Below are 13,942 nucleotides of genomic sequence, written 5' to 3' on the forward strand. Positions count from 1 at the left end.
GCTCAGCAATAAGGAACTGTTCAAATAAATTGCAGTATCTGACTGTAATATAATATTATGGAGCCATTCAATATACCATAGAAGACTATTTAGTGGCATGGAAAAATGTCCATAATACATATTTAAGGAGAATATACAATAGAATGATACAAATGCTACATCCATTTTTTTGTTTAAAAAGAGCATGCCTGTCCAAACGACAGCTAGCAGGTAACTGGGTTATCTTTGGATGGTGGGATTACAGGTGTTTTTCTTTGATTTCTTTATGGTTTATTTGTATTTTAAATAATTCTTGATTAATATACATTATATTTGCAATCAAAATCAACATTAAATGCTATTTAATTATGGGTCCAGGATGCATCTACACGTTACCCTTGGCTTGGGTGGTCTCTTGTTTTATTCTTGACTGCTTCCTTTTTTTCAGTAGTTCAATGTAAAAACAACCTCCGGTCCTCCTATAAAGTCACTCTGGATTCAGAGCTTCATTCACCCGTGGCCATCACCCTTAAGAGCTGTGTGACAATGAATCGCAATTTCCTGCATACACAGTGAAGACACCAGCACTGGCCTCCTGGCATTAATGAGAAAGCAGATGTGGCGGAGCACAGCCTAACACAGAACAGTGAAGACGAGTGAAGACAAGTGCCTTCCCCTTCTCTTTTGGGGGAGACACTTAAAAGAATTACTATCCTCTTTGTTTTCAAAACTGTCTCCAATAAGTTTCTCCCTGCACCCATGACCCAAAGCAGTTCTCACAGTGGGTCTAGACCTAACATATAACGAAAAAGATGTGTGAGAATCTTCATGGCAAATTTACTCATAATAGTCAAATGCCTTAGATGTACAACAACAGAATGGGTAAATAAATAATGGTACATACACAAATGCAATATCTACAGTAATGAAAAGTACAACACACACATAGATGCTGTTGAGTGAGAAGAATCAGACACAAAAGCAACACACTGCGTGACTCCCTTCGTATGAAGTGAAAAACAGGCAAAGCAAATCTGGGGTGAGAACAGTGACCATTCATGACAGGTCCGGAGTTGGTTCAGACTTCAAGACTCTAACAGGGCTGTTGGGGTGCTAGGGATGGTCTCCATGGCAGTGACACAAGTGTGTGTGGGTGCAAGTACATGTGCATATGAACATAGGTGTGGGCGCATGTGTACATGAGCATGGGTATGGATGTGTGTGCATGTGTGTGGGTGCATGTATATGAATATGGGTTTGGATATGTGTGTGTGTGTGTGTATGTGTGCTTGTGTGTTGGTACATGTACACATGAGCATGGGTGTAGGTACAAATGCATGTGTGCATGTGTGTGGGTGCATGTGCACAAGTATAGATATGGGTGTGTGTGTGCACATGTGTGGATGCATGTGCATATGAGCATGGGTGTGGATATAGATGTGTGTGTGTTTGTGGGTATGTGTGCACATGAACATGGGTGTGGGTGCAGATGCATGTGTGTACGGGTATGTGGGAATGTATATGAGTAAAAATGCATCAAGCTGTATACTTTGGATATGTACATGTTAGTGTATTCTATTTATACCTTACAGGCAGAAATTCATTAGAATAAATATAAATAACAAATAAACAGGTGAGGAAAATTCATTCTTTTTTTTTAATCAGAGTCTCACTCTGTCACCCAGGCTAGAGGGCAGTGGCATGCTCATGGCCACTGCAGCCTCGACCTACTGGGCTCAGGGGGTCCTTACTCCTCAGCCCAAGTAGCTGAAACCACAGGCATGTGCCACCACACCCGGCTGATTTTTTTGATTTATTGTAGTCACTCGGTCTCACCATGTTGCTCAGGCTGGTCTCAAACCCCTGAGCTAAGGCAGTCCTCTCGCCTCCGCCTCCCAAAGTGCTGGGATTACAGGCTAGGAAAATTCAATCTTTATTATAATCAATGACTTCAAAATTTAAAAATAAGAATTTTGTGATACCAATCAATATTTTTTATATTAGCTAACTTTTTTTTTGTTTGAGTTGGAGTCTCACTCTATCACCCAGACTGGAGTGCAGTGGTGGCACATTCCCGGCCACCGCAGACTCCACCTGCTGGGCTCTGGTGATCCTTCCGCCTCAGCCTTCCAAGCAGCCGGAAACACAGGTGCACGCTACCACACCCGGCTAATTTTTGATTTTTATTGTAGAGACGAGGTCTCACCAATTTGCCTGGGTGGGTCTCGAACCCACAGGTTCGGGCAATCCACTCACCTCGGTCTCCCAAAGTGCTGGGATTACAGGTTGAGCCACAGAGCCCGACCAGCTAACTTTTTTTAAGTGGTAACAACCTATACTGAAAAGGCTATGGTAAACTATATAAATGCTATATAAATACACACACACATATAAACAACTATATAAATGCTAAAACTGAAACAATAATTTGATTTCTTGAAATCTGCTCCAAAGAATAAATGGACAAAAAATAGCATACTATGGAATATTATGTAGCCTTAAAAATTATGATTAAGATCAACTGTCAATACCAAAAATGTTATGAGAGCATTACATTTTTAAAGCAAGCTATAAAACAGCATGTAATTATATAAAACTATCACATGTGAACACAGACTAAAAGGTAATATGCAAAATCAAAAGTAATTTTTGTGTTGCTAGAGAATTTTTTTCTTCAGTTATTTGATGCCTTTCCTACTTATCAGGAAATCCATTAACACTTGAAAAAAGTGCACTTACATGTACTCTTTTGCCAAATCTACTCCTCTGAAATGCAGCAGGGCACCAAGAATACATAGGTGGACTCTGTGGCCCCACCTTTAGAAGAGCAGTGTCCCTCCACCCCCATGCAGGCTCCTGAGTCCCACATTGCAGGTCTCACCAGACACATCCCTCCTGCTCCCTCGTCCCCACAAACCTGGCCTCCCCACAAACCTGGCCTCCCTCGGAGGCCTACCTTTCTTCTCACTCCCTCCCCTCAAAGCTATTTTATTGCATGAGGTAAATATTTTCCAGACTCTGCTACTTGATCTAAATTCACCTCCATTTAGATTCATTTCTTTCTTTTCTTTTAATGAAGCCAAATGTGTGAATCATGACTAGAATTTTAAAAGAACAAAGGGAAATAGCATAGAACATATCAGATTGCAATACACATAGTGAAAGCAACTATTCTTTTGTGAAACTTTTCCCTCCCCCCTTCCTCCCTTCCCTCCTCCCTCCCTTCTGATTTATTTCTTCAACTAGCAGGAGCAAGGAAGATAGCCATGTCACTAGGTAGTGGAGAGCAGAGAATCTACATTCCTCCTAAGTCCATCTCTCCAAACTTGGTACAATCCGATAATAATGGCCCTTAACCCTCATTGCTATGCTTGACAGGTCAGGAATTTTCCCCAAATACAAGGGGGGACCTAAAATACCCTGAATTTTTTTAATTAAAAAACTGTGCATTTATTCTTTCATGTTTAAATTCCAGTCACCTTCAAAGTCCTCTCCGTTTGATGCAACACACTACTGAGACACTTTTCCCACTGCTCAAAATGGTTTTTGAACTCACCAGTTTTGCTGCCTTTTAATGCTTCTGCCATTTTTTGTTTTACCTCTTCCACAATGGCAAAATATTTCCCTTTGAGGACTTTTTTCATTGGGGAAACAAACAGAAGTAGATCAAGTGAATAGGGAGGGTGGGACACAGAGTCATGTTTTTGGTCAACAACTGCTAAACACTCAGTACGGTGTGGGCAGGTGTGCTGTCATGGTGGAAGAACCAGTCACCTGTTTGCCACAACTCAGGATGTTTCTTCCATAAACTGTGGTGCAACCTTCTCAAAACTTCCAGATAAAAACTTTGGCTGACCATTTGATCCGGAGGAAGATAATTCTGGTGTTTTTTTTTTGGTGGGGGGCCCCTCATATTTATTTTATGGTAGATTGATAGAAGGTACAAAGTACACATCTTCACTAAATGTTTTAACGGGTATATTCAAAAAGAATGGTAAAACATCAACCACCAAGAGCAAATAATGACAAAACAATGGCACTATGCTAAGTATTTTACATATTTTCATTCCTTTAATTCTTAAAATAGTCCTAAACGTATTATTATTAAACACAATCTACAAGTGAACACACTGAGGCTTGAAGAGTTGCAGTGCCTGGGCTCATTCAGTTAGACACAGCAGAAACGGGGTGAGGGAGCCACCCACCCCAGAGCATAAGTTCCATAGCCTTGCCCCCTACCACCCTTGTGGGGTGTGCTCTACACAGCAGCAGGCAAGCCAGGCTGAACGCAGTTTCCAGCTTGAGGAAAGGGCCTGAACCTCAACTCTTTGTTCTCAGGATAGCATCCCTAAAACCATTCCTGTGTAATTACAAAAAAAAGTTGAATAAATGTATGCAGTTACAAAAACAAATACTACCTGGAAAAAATACCATAATTAAGGTGAATGCAAAAGATTACGGGAACACACAAAAAAAGATTCTTTAATATTAACTAAGTTGCTCAGGAAAGATGGGTTATCCTGTGGGCAGTGCTTAAATGTTACTTTGACTTCTTCATGCCACATATGACTTAAAAAATGTGTTAATTGTTCATAATAAAGACCAATCTCATAGATTTTGATTCCTTATTATTACAGTTTTAAAAGTTGAATCTACCAGGGCTGGACGAAAGACACAGACTCTATAAAAATTTAGAAGAGTTATAAAATTTACTGTGAAATCCATAAAGATGGACTTAATCAACCCTTCCTCATTTTCTGGAGGAATCAGGGCTTAGAGAGAAGTGTTGCATATCTACAGCCCAGGACCACGCTGCTGAGCAGAGTTTAGACCAGAGCACCACTTTTCCATTTTATCTCTGTTTCTAAAATGAAAGTAAACAAAGTCTTGAGAATTAAAAAAAAAAAAAAAAAAAAAAAAAAAAAGATAAAGATAAAATCAGATATGAAAAACCAAGAGCTACCCTCTTAGGGAAAGAGCAGGATCCAATAGCTTCTCTAAGGGCAAGAGCTCCCCCTTCCACAGACCACAGCCCTCCCCATTCACACCTGAATTCCCATCAGCCCGATGCTATCGTGTTGTCCATAACTAGAATCTCCCTGCTCAACTGGCCACTCCTTGGGAATAATGCAGATTGCCACCTGGAGCAAGATCTTAGACAGAGCAGCCATTTTCATGTTCTTATGTTGCTAGTCTTCTTTATTCTCAGTTAAAGTTAGTAACCCTGAATATGGAGTCTCTACTGCAGTCTGTTTTGCTTTGGTGAGATAAGCTGAAATGAAAGTGACGTGGGAGCCAGGAGACCTGAGCTCGAGTTTGGATTCTGCCACTTTCTGGCTGTGGCAGCTTGGGCAAGTCACTAACCCTTTCTGGGCTCTTGTTTCAGCATTTGTAAATTTAGGGAACTGCATTCCCAAGATCTCTTTGTTCTAATTGAAACACATACTGATCCTTTAGCTAGGAATTTAAATAGTAAGCAACAGAGTTATTAAGTATGCTACACACTTCCCAATGTTTATTAGACCAATACTAGAACTGCCACTTACCTACACATATTAATACTCTTTACTTGAACAAATAAAGCCCAGGATAGCCCTTGCCCATGAAGCCCAAAAAGCATACTTGGCAGCCTGAGGCAAGGGTCAGAGTGAGGAAGACCCCTTGTTCCAAGACCTTCCTCCACCCCAAGAGTGTGTTTCTTGGGATAACGGACAACGTGACAAAGGGTCCTTTGCAACATGCAGTCAAGGACTGTAGAGAAAGCTGGAACCTAACTAGATCACTGGAATGCCACCAGCTGTCTCTTTTATCACAGTTTTAGACATGCCTAAAAATTAGAAAGATGTTAAGTAGAATTCTGTACTTAAAAAAATAAATAAATAAAACCATGGGGCATGATCAATATAGTGAGACCAGAATACTCAGACAACAAAGTGGAGTACAACTCGCAGAGGCAAGGAAGGAAGGCACAGTGGGAGGGTGGCACCATATTTAGCTTTCTCTTTATTTATACTGGTACAAACACATGACTTCTGCCAGGCATTGGAGTCCAGTGAAAAACCACCACCACCAACATTGCAGAGAAATGCCTTAAGGAAGCCTACAAAACAGACGACTGGAAAATCTCTGTGACCCAGAGTCCACGTGTACTTCTTCTAGCATGTCTTGTTAATCAGAAGCAGCAGCAGACACCATGCCCGCCCTCCCACCACAAACCCAGGGCAGACAAACACAAGGCAAACCTACTAATGCTGCAGTGCTGGGTCTCAGGAGCTGGCCCAATGGCAGCAGGAAGGGCCACGGAAGGTTTTGGGCATTTACTCCTCATAAGTCCAGCAGGACAAACTGGCCGTTTGTTTTGACCCAAGTCAATGAATATGATAGAATTCACTGAAGCAAAAGGATGGAACTGGATGTTTGTCACAAAATGTAATAGATGCCAAACAGAACATCACAAGATTTCCTCGTAAAAAATGAGTGTGTTTGCTACAGCAGAACTAATTATTACAAAGGTTTGTGACTTCTCTTAAAATACATCTATCCAATGACAACCTGCTCAGTGCCAAGCATCAAAAGGATACAACGACCTTTGGTCCTCAGAAAACTCACAATACACGTCAGAGATGTGTCAAAGTAACTTGGAGAAAAATAAATGCAGAATAGAAGTAACTGGAATCTTATATAATATAAAGCCCTATTATTAGAGGCATACATATACAAAGATAGACAAAAGCACAGAAAAGACAGCAAGTAGTTCCAAGCTGGGAAACGGGAAAAAGGGAAAGATTCCACAGAAAAGATGACACGAGCTGTGGGTAGGAGAAATGGAGACTCAAAAACCCTGAACAAAAACCATAAATCTCACCGCAAGACTGAAGAGTCATCCCACCTGAACTCTTGTAGGCATGCCAATGGATCTGAGGGTCAAACCTATTTTTCAAAAGAGTAAGGATAAAGAATAATACCAGAGAGCACTTTAGATATTATATCTCAGACTCGATGAATCTGAGAGCTGAAAAGAACCTATTAAAGAATTCTCAAGTATGGCAGACCATCTGGGGATGCACACTAAAAATACAGGACCCCTGAGGATAAAACCCAGGATAAAGAAAGTGAGATAGAGAAAGAAGAGTCGTGGGATGCTTGGTACCATGGCTCAAGCCTCTAGATCAGGCCTCCCCACAGAAGGAAGCCAGGATACCTTGTGATGCTTCGATTACCTAGGGCAACAAAGTCCCTTTACCAATAAAGGACGAGAAGAGGGGAGGAGGCAAGGAGGAATTTGAGAAAGGGAGAAGAGACTGATTCAGCTCATCTGGAGTAGGGCTTGGAACCTGAATTTTTACCAAATGCCCTGGTGATTGTGAGACCAGACAAGGACAGGACTTGCAGGCAGAGAAGCTGCAAGAACAAAGCTGTCATTAATCAAAACACAAACAGAATAATATAGCTGTTCTGAGAAACTAAAAAGTTGCCCTGAGAAAGAAATGAGCTGTTTTGTCATTGCCCTTCAGTGACATCAGCCTTTTCATTGAGTAAGATCCTAAATCAGGGCTCTGTGAGAAGAGGGCAAATCCTTGTCTCTTTGTCATTCTGGCACTCCCAGATGTCTCCAGAAGGAAGATTAAGACTCATCCTTTATCTACATATGAAATAGAGAGTCACCAACATGGAAGAAAAATCTGTGAAAAAAGCACACTGCAGAAGCAAATAAAAAGGCTTCAATCTAAAATCCCCTTGTTTTGGCCAGGCTTGGTGGCTCAGCTTGTAATCCCAGCACTTTAGGAAGCAGAGGCAAGTGGACTGTCAGAGCCCACAAGTTCAAGACCAGACCGGGCAACTTGGTAAGATCTCATCTCTACAATAAGTAAAAAATTAGGGCAACCCCTTTGAGTCCCCTCCCACTGTGGGAGCTTTGCTGTCCTCTCAATAAATCCTGCTTTCTCACTTAAAAAAAAAAAAGAAAAGAAACGAAAGTAAAAAAAAAAAAAAAAATTAGCTGGGTGTGGTAGTGTGGGCCTATAGTTCCGGCTACTAGGAAGGCTGAGGTGGAAGGATCACCAGAGACCAGCAGGTTGAAGTTGGGGTGGTTGTGAGTGTGCCACGGCACTCCAGCCTTGGCGACAGAGCGAGACTCCAACTCAAAAAATAAAAAAATAAAATTAAAATAAATAAATAAAATCCCCTTGTTTCTTGTCCCTACCTTAGCTTCCCTGCTGTGTAACCCATGAGCACATCTCCTCTGGGAAAAAAAAACTCCATCTTCTTCCAAAGAAGGACCTCAGAAAAAGGGCAAAGACCCCAGAAATCTGAACACAAAGAGCTCTGAACGAGTCCCGTGCAACATGGGGACATACAACACAAACACAGTTCATCCCATAAAGGAAGCTTGGCAGCTATGACAGTCCTAAAATTTTCAGAAAAACAGCACGGCTGAATTAAGTAGTAATGATGTAGGTACAGGGCATCTTCCAGGGAATTAATGACTACCTGGGAGGAGCCACAGCCTGAGGCAAAGCCAGGAGCATCTGCCATTCCCAGCCACCAAGCCCCAGGAAAGGCCTAGAGAGATGGAACTCCAATGGGAGGGGCAGGGGGCTCCCGAGCTGGGCAGGAGGAGGCACCTGTCTATTGTCACTGATGGGACGAGGGGCACCAACTACAGCCCACAGCCAGCCTGAAACCTTCCCAGCACGTCTCTCCTGCTCTATCCAAATGCACACAGCTGGGAAAAACAGTGAGCCCAAGCGTGGGATAGGAAGGAGCAGTCCTGATTCTTGGGACATGACATCTTACAGAGACACTGCATGGCACGAGCACAAGCACACTTCTTACACATGTGTACAAAAGTGCACATTAAGTCTTCAGGTTCACAAGCACATCCATAGCACATGCCTTAGAGTTAAACTGCAAATTTAAATGAGAGGAAGGGAGGAAGGAGAAACAGAGAGGTGTGTTTTAGTTCCAATTCTGCCACATACCAGCTCTACAACCTTGAAAACCAGGTAATTGCCTGGGGTCAGCTTTCTCACAGTAAGACCTGTTCTGTCAACAGCTGCAACAGATAGGATCTAGCCCTAACCAGCCCTGCTCCGGGGGCAAGGTACCTCTTCCAGCCAATCCGCCCACCTCCCCAGTCCAGCAGCAAGCCTCAGTCAACTGTAGGCTCCAGGAAGGGGATGGGACCTGTTTTACTGATTGATATACAGCACTTCCTACAGGGCCTACGCACAGCAGGCTCCAAATGGATCCTCCACAAAAGGTTTTTGCTAAAGATAAGGACTCCATAAGTGCAACTGTGAGAAGGACAGAGAGGGAGAGGATGCCATGAGATGATAACACTAACACTACTAGGAATATCTGCATGTCCATTTCACCATTTCACTGAACACTCAACTCAGGCACCAATCTTTGCTCAATTTTTGTGTACTCAGTACATAACAAAGAAGAACTAAACAGTTCTGTTAATCTACTAAATAAGCATGTGTTGAGTGAATGAATGTCTCAACAATGTCACATGCCTTTCCCAGAAAGAGAAGGACAAAATCAGCATGTCAAAACATATATCATGCTATCATATGGATCACATACAAAAGACAACTGCAGGTTAAATGTAGAAATAGAATATTATAAGACTTACCTTTAATTCAACCAGGACTAGAAAAATATAACTAAAGCCATAGGCTACAAGCCTGAATTAGCTGTATAATTAGCAAGTTTGAAAGGAATGAGACAACAAATTATACAGTCGTTTTACAGGCAAAACACTCAAGTAGCCATTACATATTCGAGAATATGGAAACGATTACCAGTTTTTCTTACCATCAGAAAGTTGAGTTTCTGTATAAGGCTGATCATTTAGAAGGATGGCCAGGCATGATGACTCACATCTATAATCCCAGCACTTTGGGAGACGGAGGCGGGAGGATTGCTTGAGTCCAGGAGTTCAAGACCAGCCTGGGCAACATAGCAAGACCTTGTTTGTATTAAAAAAAAAAAAAAAATCAAACAATTAGCCAGGTGCTCGTGTGCGCCTGTAGTCTCAGCTACTCGGGAGGCTGAGGTGAGAGGATCGCTTGAGCCCAGGAGGTCAAAGTGAGCCAGGACTGCACTACTGTACTCCAGGCTGGGCAACAGAGTGAGACTCTGTCTCAAAAAGAGAGGACAAAAATCTCTCATTTAATACAAAAACATTTCTTTTACTAGGTCCAGAGACTGATGACTTTTCATCTTAAAACCTGAAGTGTTTGTGGCAAGAAACTGCATTTGATGAAATAGGAACAGCGAGTCGTGAACTAGATTTGTCTTAGGAGGCTGGTTTCACCCACCAACCTGGGAAAATTATTAGGTGAAAAGTAACCCTTTATGCCATAAAGACTTTTTAAAAAATATAGATTATCAACTTATGTCAAATCCATTTCCAATCAGCAATATCATCCCCACTATTGTAGTACGGCATAATTAAGAAGGCAGCTAAGGTAGGAGACCCCGTGCCATCAAGGTGCCTGGCGCTCTCCAGATGCCAGGGGAAGACAGTTTCAACCTCTTCCCCTACATTCTTGGGCCTGACAACTGCTGCTGTACATACATTGTAGTTTTGTATTAAACTGTTAATTAGAGCTTTGACAAACATAAACCAGGTGTATAAATTTAAGGCATATAATAAAACACATTGTTGACCAAAAAAAAAGATACTGGGAAACTAACCCAAGTGATATCAGAAATCTTCCATTTAGGAGGAAAGGAAGAAAAAAATGGAAAGCTTCTTTAATTAATTGGATTTTACTTTGTTCCAAAAAAGATTTAAGGCACTTTATGTCATTTTGGGCTGATCCTTCCTTAACATTACCACACGGTATACAACTACGGTTGATAAAATCAGGTACAAAGTAGGTTATTCATAACTATCAGGCTTTATATGGCCTCATTTTGTTTGTAATTCATGCATTTCTGTTGGCTTTTACTTTTTAAAGCTACATTTGGAAAGCAGATTGCCATGCTTCTCCATCCTGTCTCTGCACCATCATCTCCCAATGTTTTCACTCCCAGGTTCCCCATCCCTGAAACTGCACACTGTCTTCATGACAGATCTTCTTTCCCTTTAAGGCGGTCATTGGTAACTATTTTTATAAATGACTCTCATCTTATATTTTTTTCCAGGAGAAAAGTAGCACACACACACACATACACATTCAAAAAACAGAAAAAATTAGAAAATTTTATACCCTGAATACAGTAGTCCCCTTATCCAAGGTTCTGCTTTCCAAGGTTTCGGTTACCTCTGATCCAAAAACATTACATAGAAAGTTCCAGAAATAAACAATTCATACGCTTTAAAGTGTATGTCATTCTGAGTAGCATGATGAAATCTTGAGCCATCCCACTCCCGTCCACCTGGAATGAGTCATCCATTTGTCCAGCGTTCTCATGCTGTAAAAGCTACCTGCCCATTAGTCATCTATATTTGTCTGCTCCTGGCATCCGACCATCAACACAGTCAGGCCTTGATGATCCAGGTCACCCAAAGCAGATGCTCCTCCTTCTTTGGTACCAACAGTAGCCTAATGCTATAGCACAATGCCTAAGTCATTCATCTGACTTCATCTCATTGGGTAGGCATTGTAACATCTCACTTCATTCCAAGGATTATAGTACAATAAGATATTGAAAGAGAGAGAAAGATCATATTCACATAACATTCATTACAGTATATTGTTATGTGTTCTATTTTATTAGTAGTTATTGTTATTAATCTTTTACTGTGCCTAATTTGTAAGTTAAGCTTTACCATAGGTACGTATGCAGAGGAAAAATCACAGTATATATGGTATAGGGTTCAGTTTTATCAGCGGTTTCAGGCAACCACTGGGGGTCTTGGAATGTGAATAAGTGGGACTACTATACTCCTAACACCTGAAGATAACCGTTCACTCAGCATTAGCCCTTTTTGACCTGTTTACTTCCAGTCTTTAATCTAAGCAGAGATTCAATTTTGCACTTTGCTTTTTTATACCACAGTGATCATATTGGGATTTTCACATTCCACAGAATCATCCAACAGTTCTTAAGTTGTGATGTTTATTAGTAGTCTGTAACTTTTAATGACTGTAATGAGGGAATACTCTTCCACTATAAGTAAGCAGATCCAACCAGATTGAAGCATATGAATCTGCCATTATAAATGGCAATTTCTTGTTGTTCTGTCTAATATTTGCACATTTTGATGTTCTGATTGCTTCTAATTTCTTATAATTGTAAATACCATTATAGCTAATATTCTTCGTGTATAATGCTTTCTCTAGGTTTTAGACACAGGAATTACAGATTAAATACATAAATATTTACCTGCAAAGCTCTAGTCATATATCACCAAAATACTTACCAAAATAACGATGTCAATTTTAAATCCCTTATCAATATGCGATAGCGACAATTTCACTATACCCTAACCAGTACCGAATATTCTTCAGTAGCTATTTTATGTCATATTCCCTGTGTGATAATGTTGACTGGGTAGAGGCCCTGTACCATTTTTGACATGGCCCTGTGTACATTTCCCCAGTACCAAAGATAGTGCACATCTTCATAACTGCCAAAACATCTCTGTGAGACACACTTTTATCTCCATTTTAGTAATGAGTTAAACAAAGTCCAGTAAGATTAATCCATTTGCCCAAAGTCACCTAGTGAGTGCCATGCCATGAAATGAATCCAGCTCTCATGAGTGTCCACTACAGAGGCCAGAAAAGCAAATGGGTTTCATCTTGCATGCCCCCCTGGATCAACAACCTAGAACTCCAAGAGGTGAGACTGGGTCCCAGTCCACATTCATCTAGAAAGAGTGCTATGAGCAACTGACCCATGCAGGAGAGGTAGTTGTAACCACATACTCCAGATTGCTTCTCAATCATTTATAAACAGCAAAAGCAAAACAAAACTACAAAGCAATGCTAACAAGAATAAGTTTAAATTATTAAATGCAATAATTATATATAGTTGGATAATATTCTCTGATTTGAAAAGATACATTTAAATCCAATGAAAGTTTTATTTTGTTTGTGGCATTAATTTTTTTCTCAAATGTTGCTTGAAAAATCAAGAGCAAAATGGTTATACAACTAAGAATAGGCTTAGTAATTAACATGTATACATTTGTCAAAAATAGTTACCTGATTATCATATTTAAGAGACTGTGTCCCAACCAAAAACCGAATGGCATCTGTTTCTGCAGTTTGAGGTGTTAAAGCACGTGCCTGCAGGAGGGAAGGAAAATGCATACACATTTATGAAGTTAGATTTAATAGAGATTAAAAACGCAGTTCATCTCATCTACTGTTGATGAAGTATAAATTAGTATAGAGTATATGGAAGGCAATTTAGAAACATGTATTAAAAGGCTTAAACTTTTGCACACTTCTAACACAATAATTCCACTTCAAATTTGTACAAGGAAATAATTGTAAATGGGCACAAAAGTTAAGGAATAAAGATATAACTTACGTACACTATAATTTTTTAGTAAAATCATTATTTCATAGTCACAGATTAATTGAACAAAATTATACCTCAACAATACAGCAGAAAATAGCATCCAGCAATAGCAGAGAAGACAGTTTAAACCAACTCTTCTGCAGACAACAACTAGAAAAGCTAAAGGAATACTCAGAATCTGTTTCAAGGCCTCAGAGAATTGCCAAGGCAGTGAAGACATGCCAAGATCCAGGTCAGGAGAGAAGCTGGGGAGAAAGCTCGGACATGAGGCCACTTCTTACCTATAGGCCTCTGTCAACTTGGAAAGTGTGGTTATAAGGCTGATGCTGAGGTGCACTTTGACAGACTAAGGGAGCTTGGGACACAAAACACCCCAGTAGCCGGGCTCAGTGGCTCAGCCTGTAATCCCGCGCCTTTGGGAGGCTGAGGTGAGTGGATTGCCTGAGCCCGCGGGTTCGAGACCCGCCTGGGC

General features: G+C 40.8%; 1 protein-coding gene across 1 annotated transcript in view; it reads right to left on the reverse strand.

Annotated features, from left to right (window-relative positions):
* EIPR1 (EARP complex and GARP complex interacting protein 1) overlaps positions 1-13,942 on the reverse strand; it is a 163,453-nt gene that overhangs the window by 133,995 nt on the left and 15,516 nt on the right. Inside the window, exon 2 of the mRNA XM_008061672.2 lies at positions 13,149-13,232. Within this exon, the coding sequence (XP_008059863.1) occupies positions 13,149-13,232 (84 nt within the window). The remainder of the gene's footprint in view (positions 1-13,148; positions 13,233-13,942) is intronic.

This window comes from Carlito syrichta, unplaced genomic scaffold, assembly GCF_000164805.1.
Source record: "Carlito syrichta isolate Samal-C Ts95f unplaced genomic scaffold, Tarsius_syrichta-2.0.1 Scaffold305409, whole genome shotgun sequence".
Classification (NCBI taxonomy): domain Eukaryota; kingdom Metazoa; phylum Chordata; class Mammalia; order Primates; family Tarsiidae; genus Carlito; species Carlito syrichta.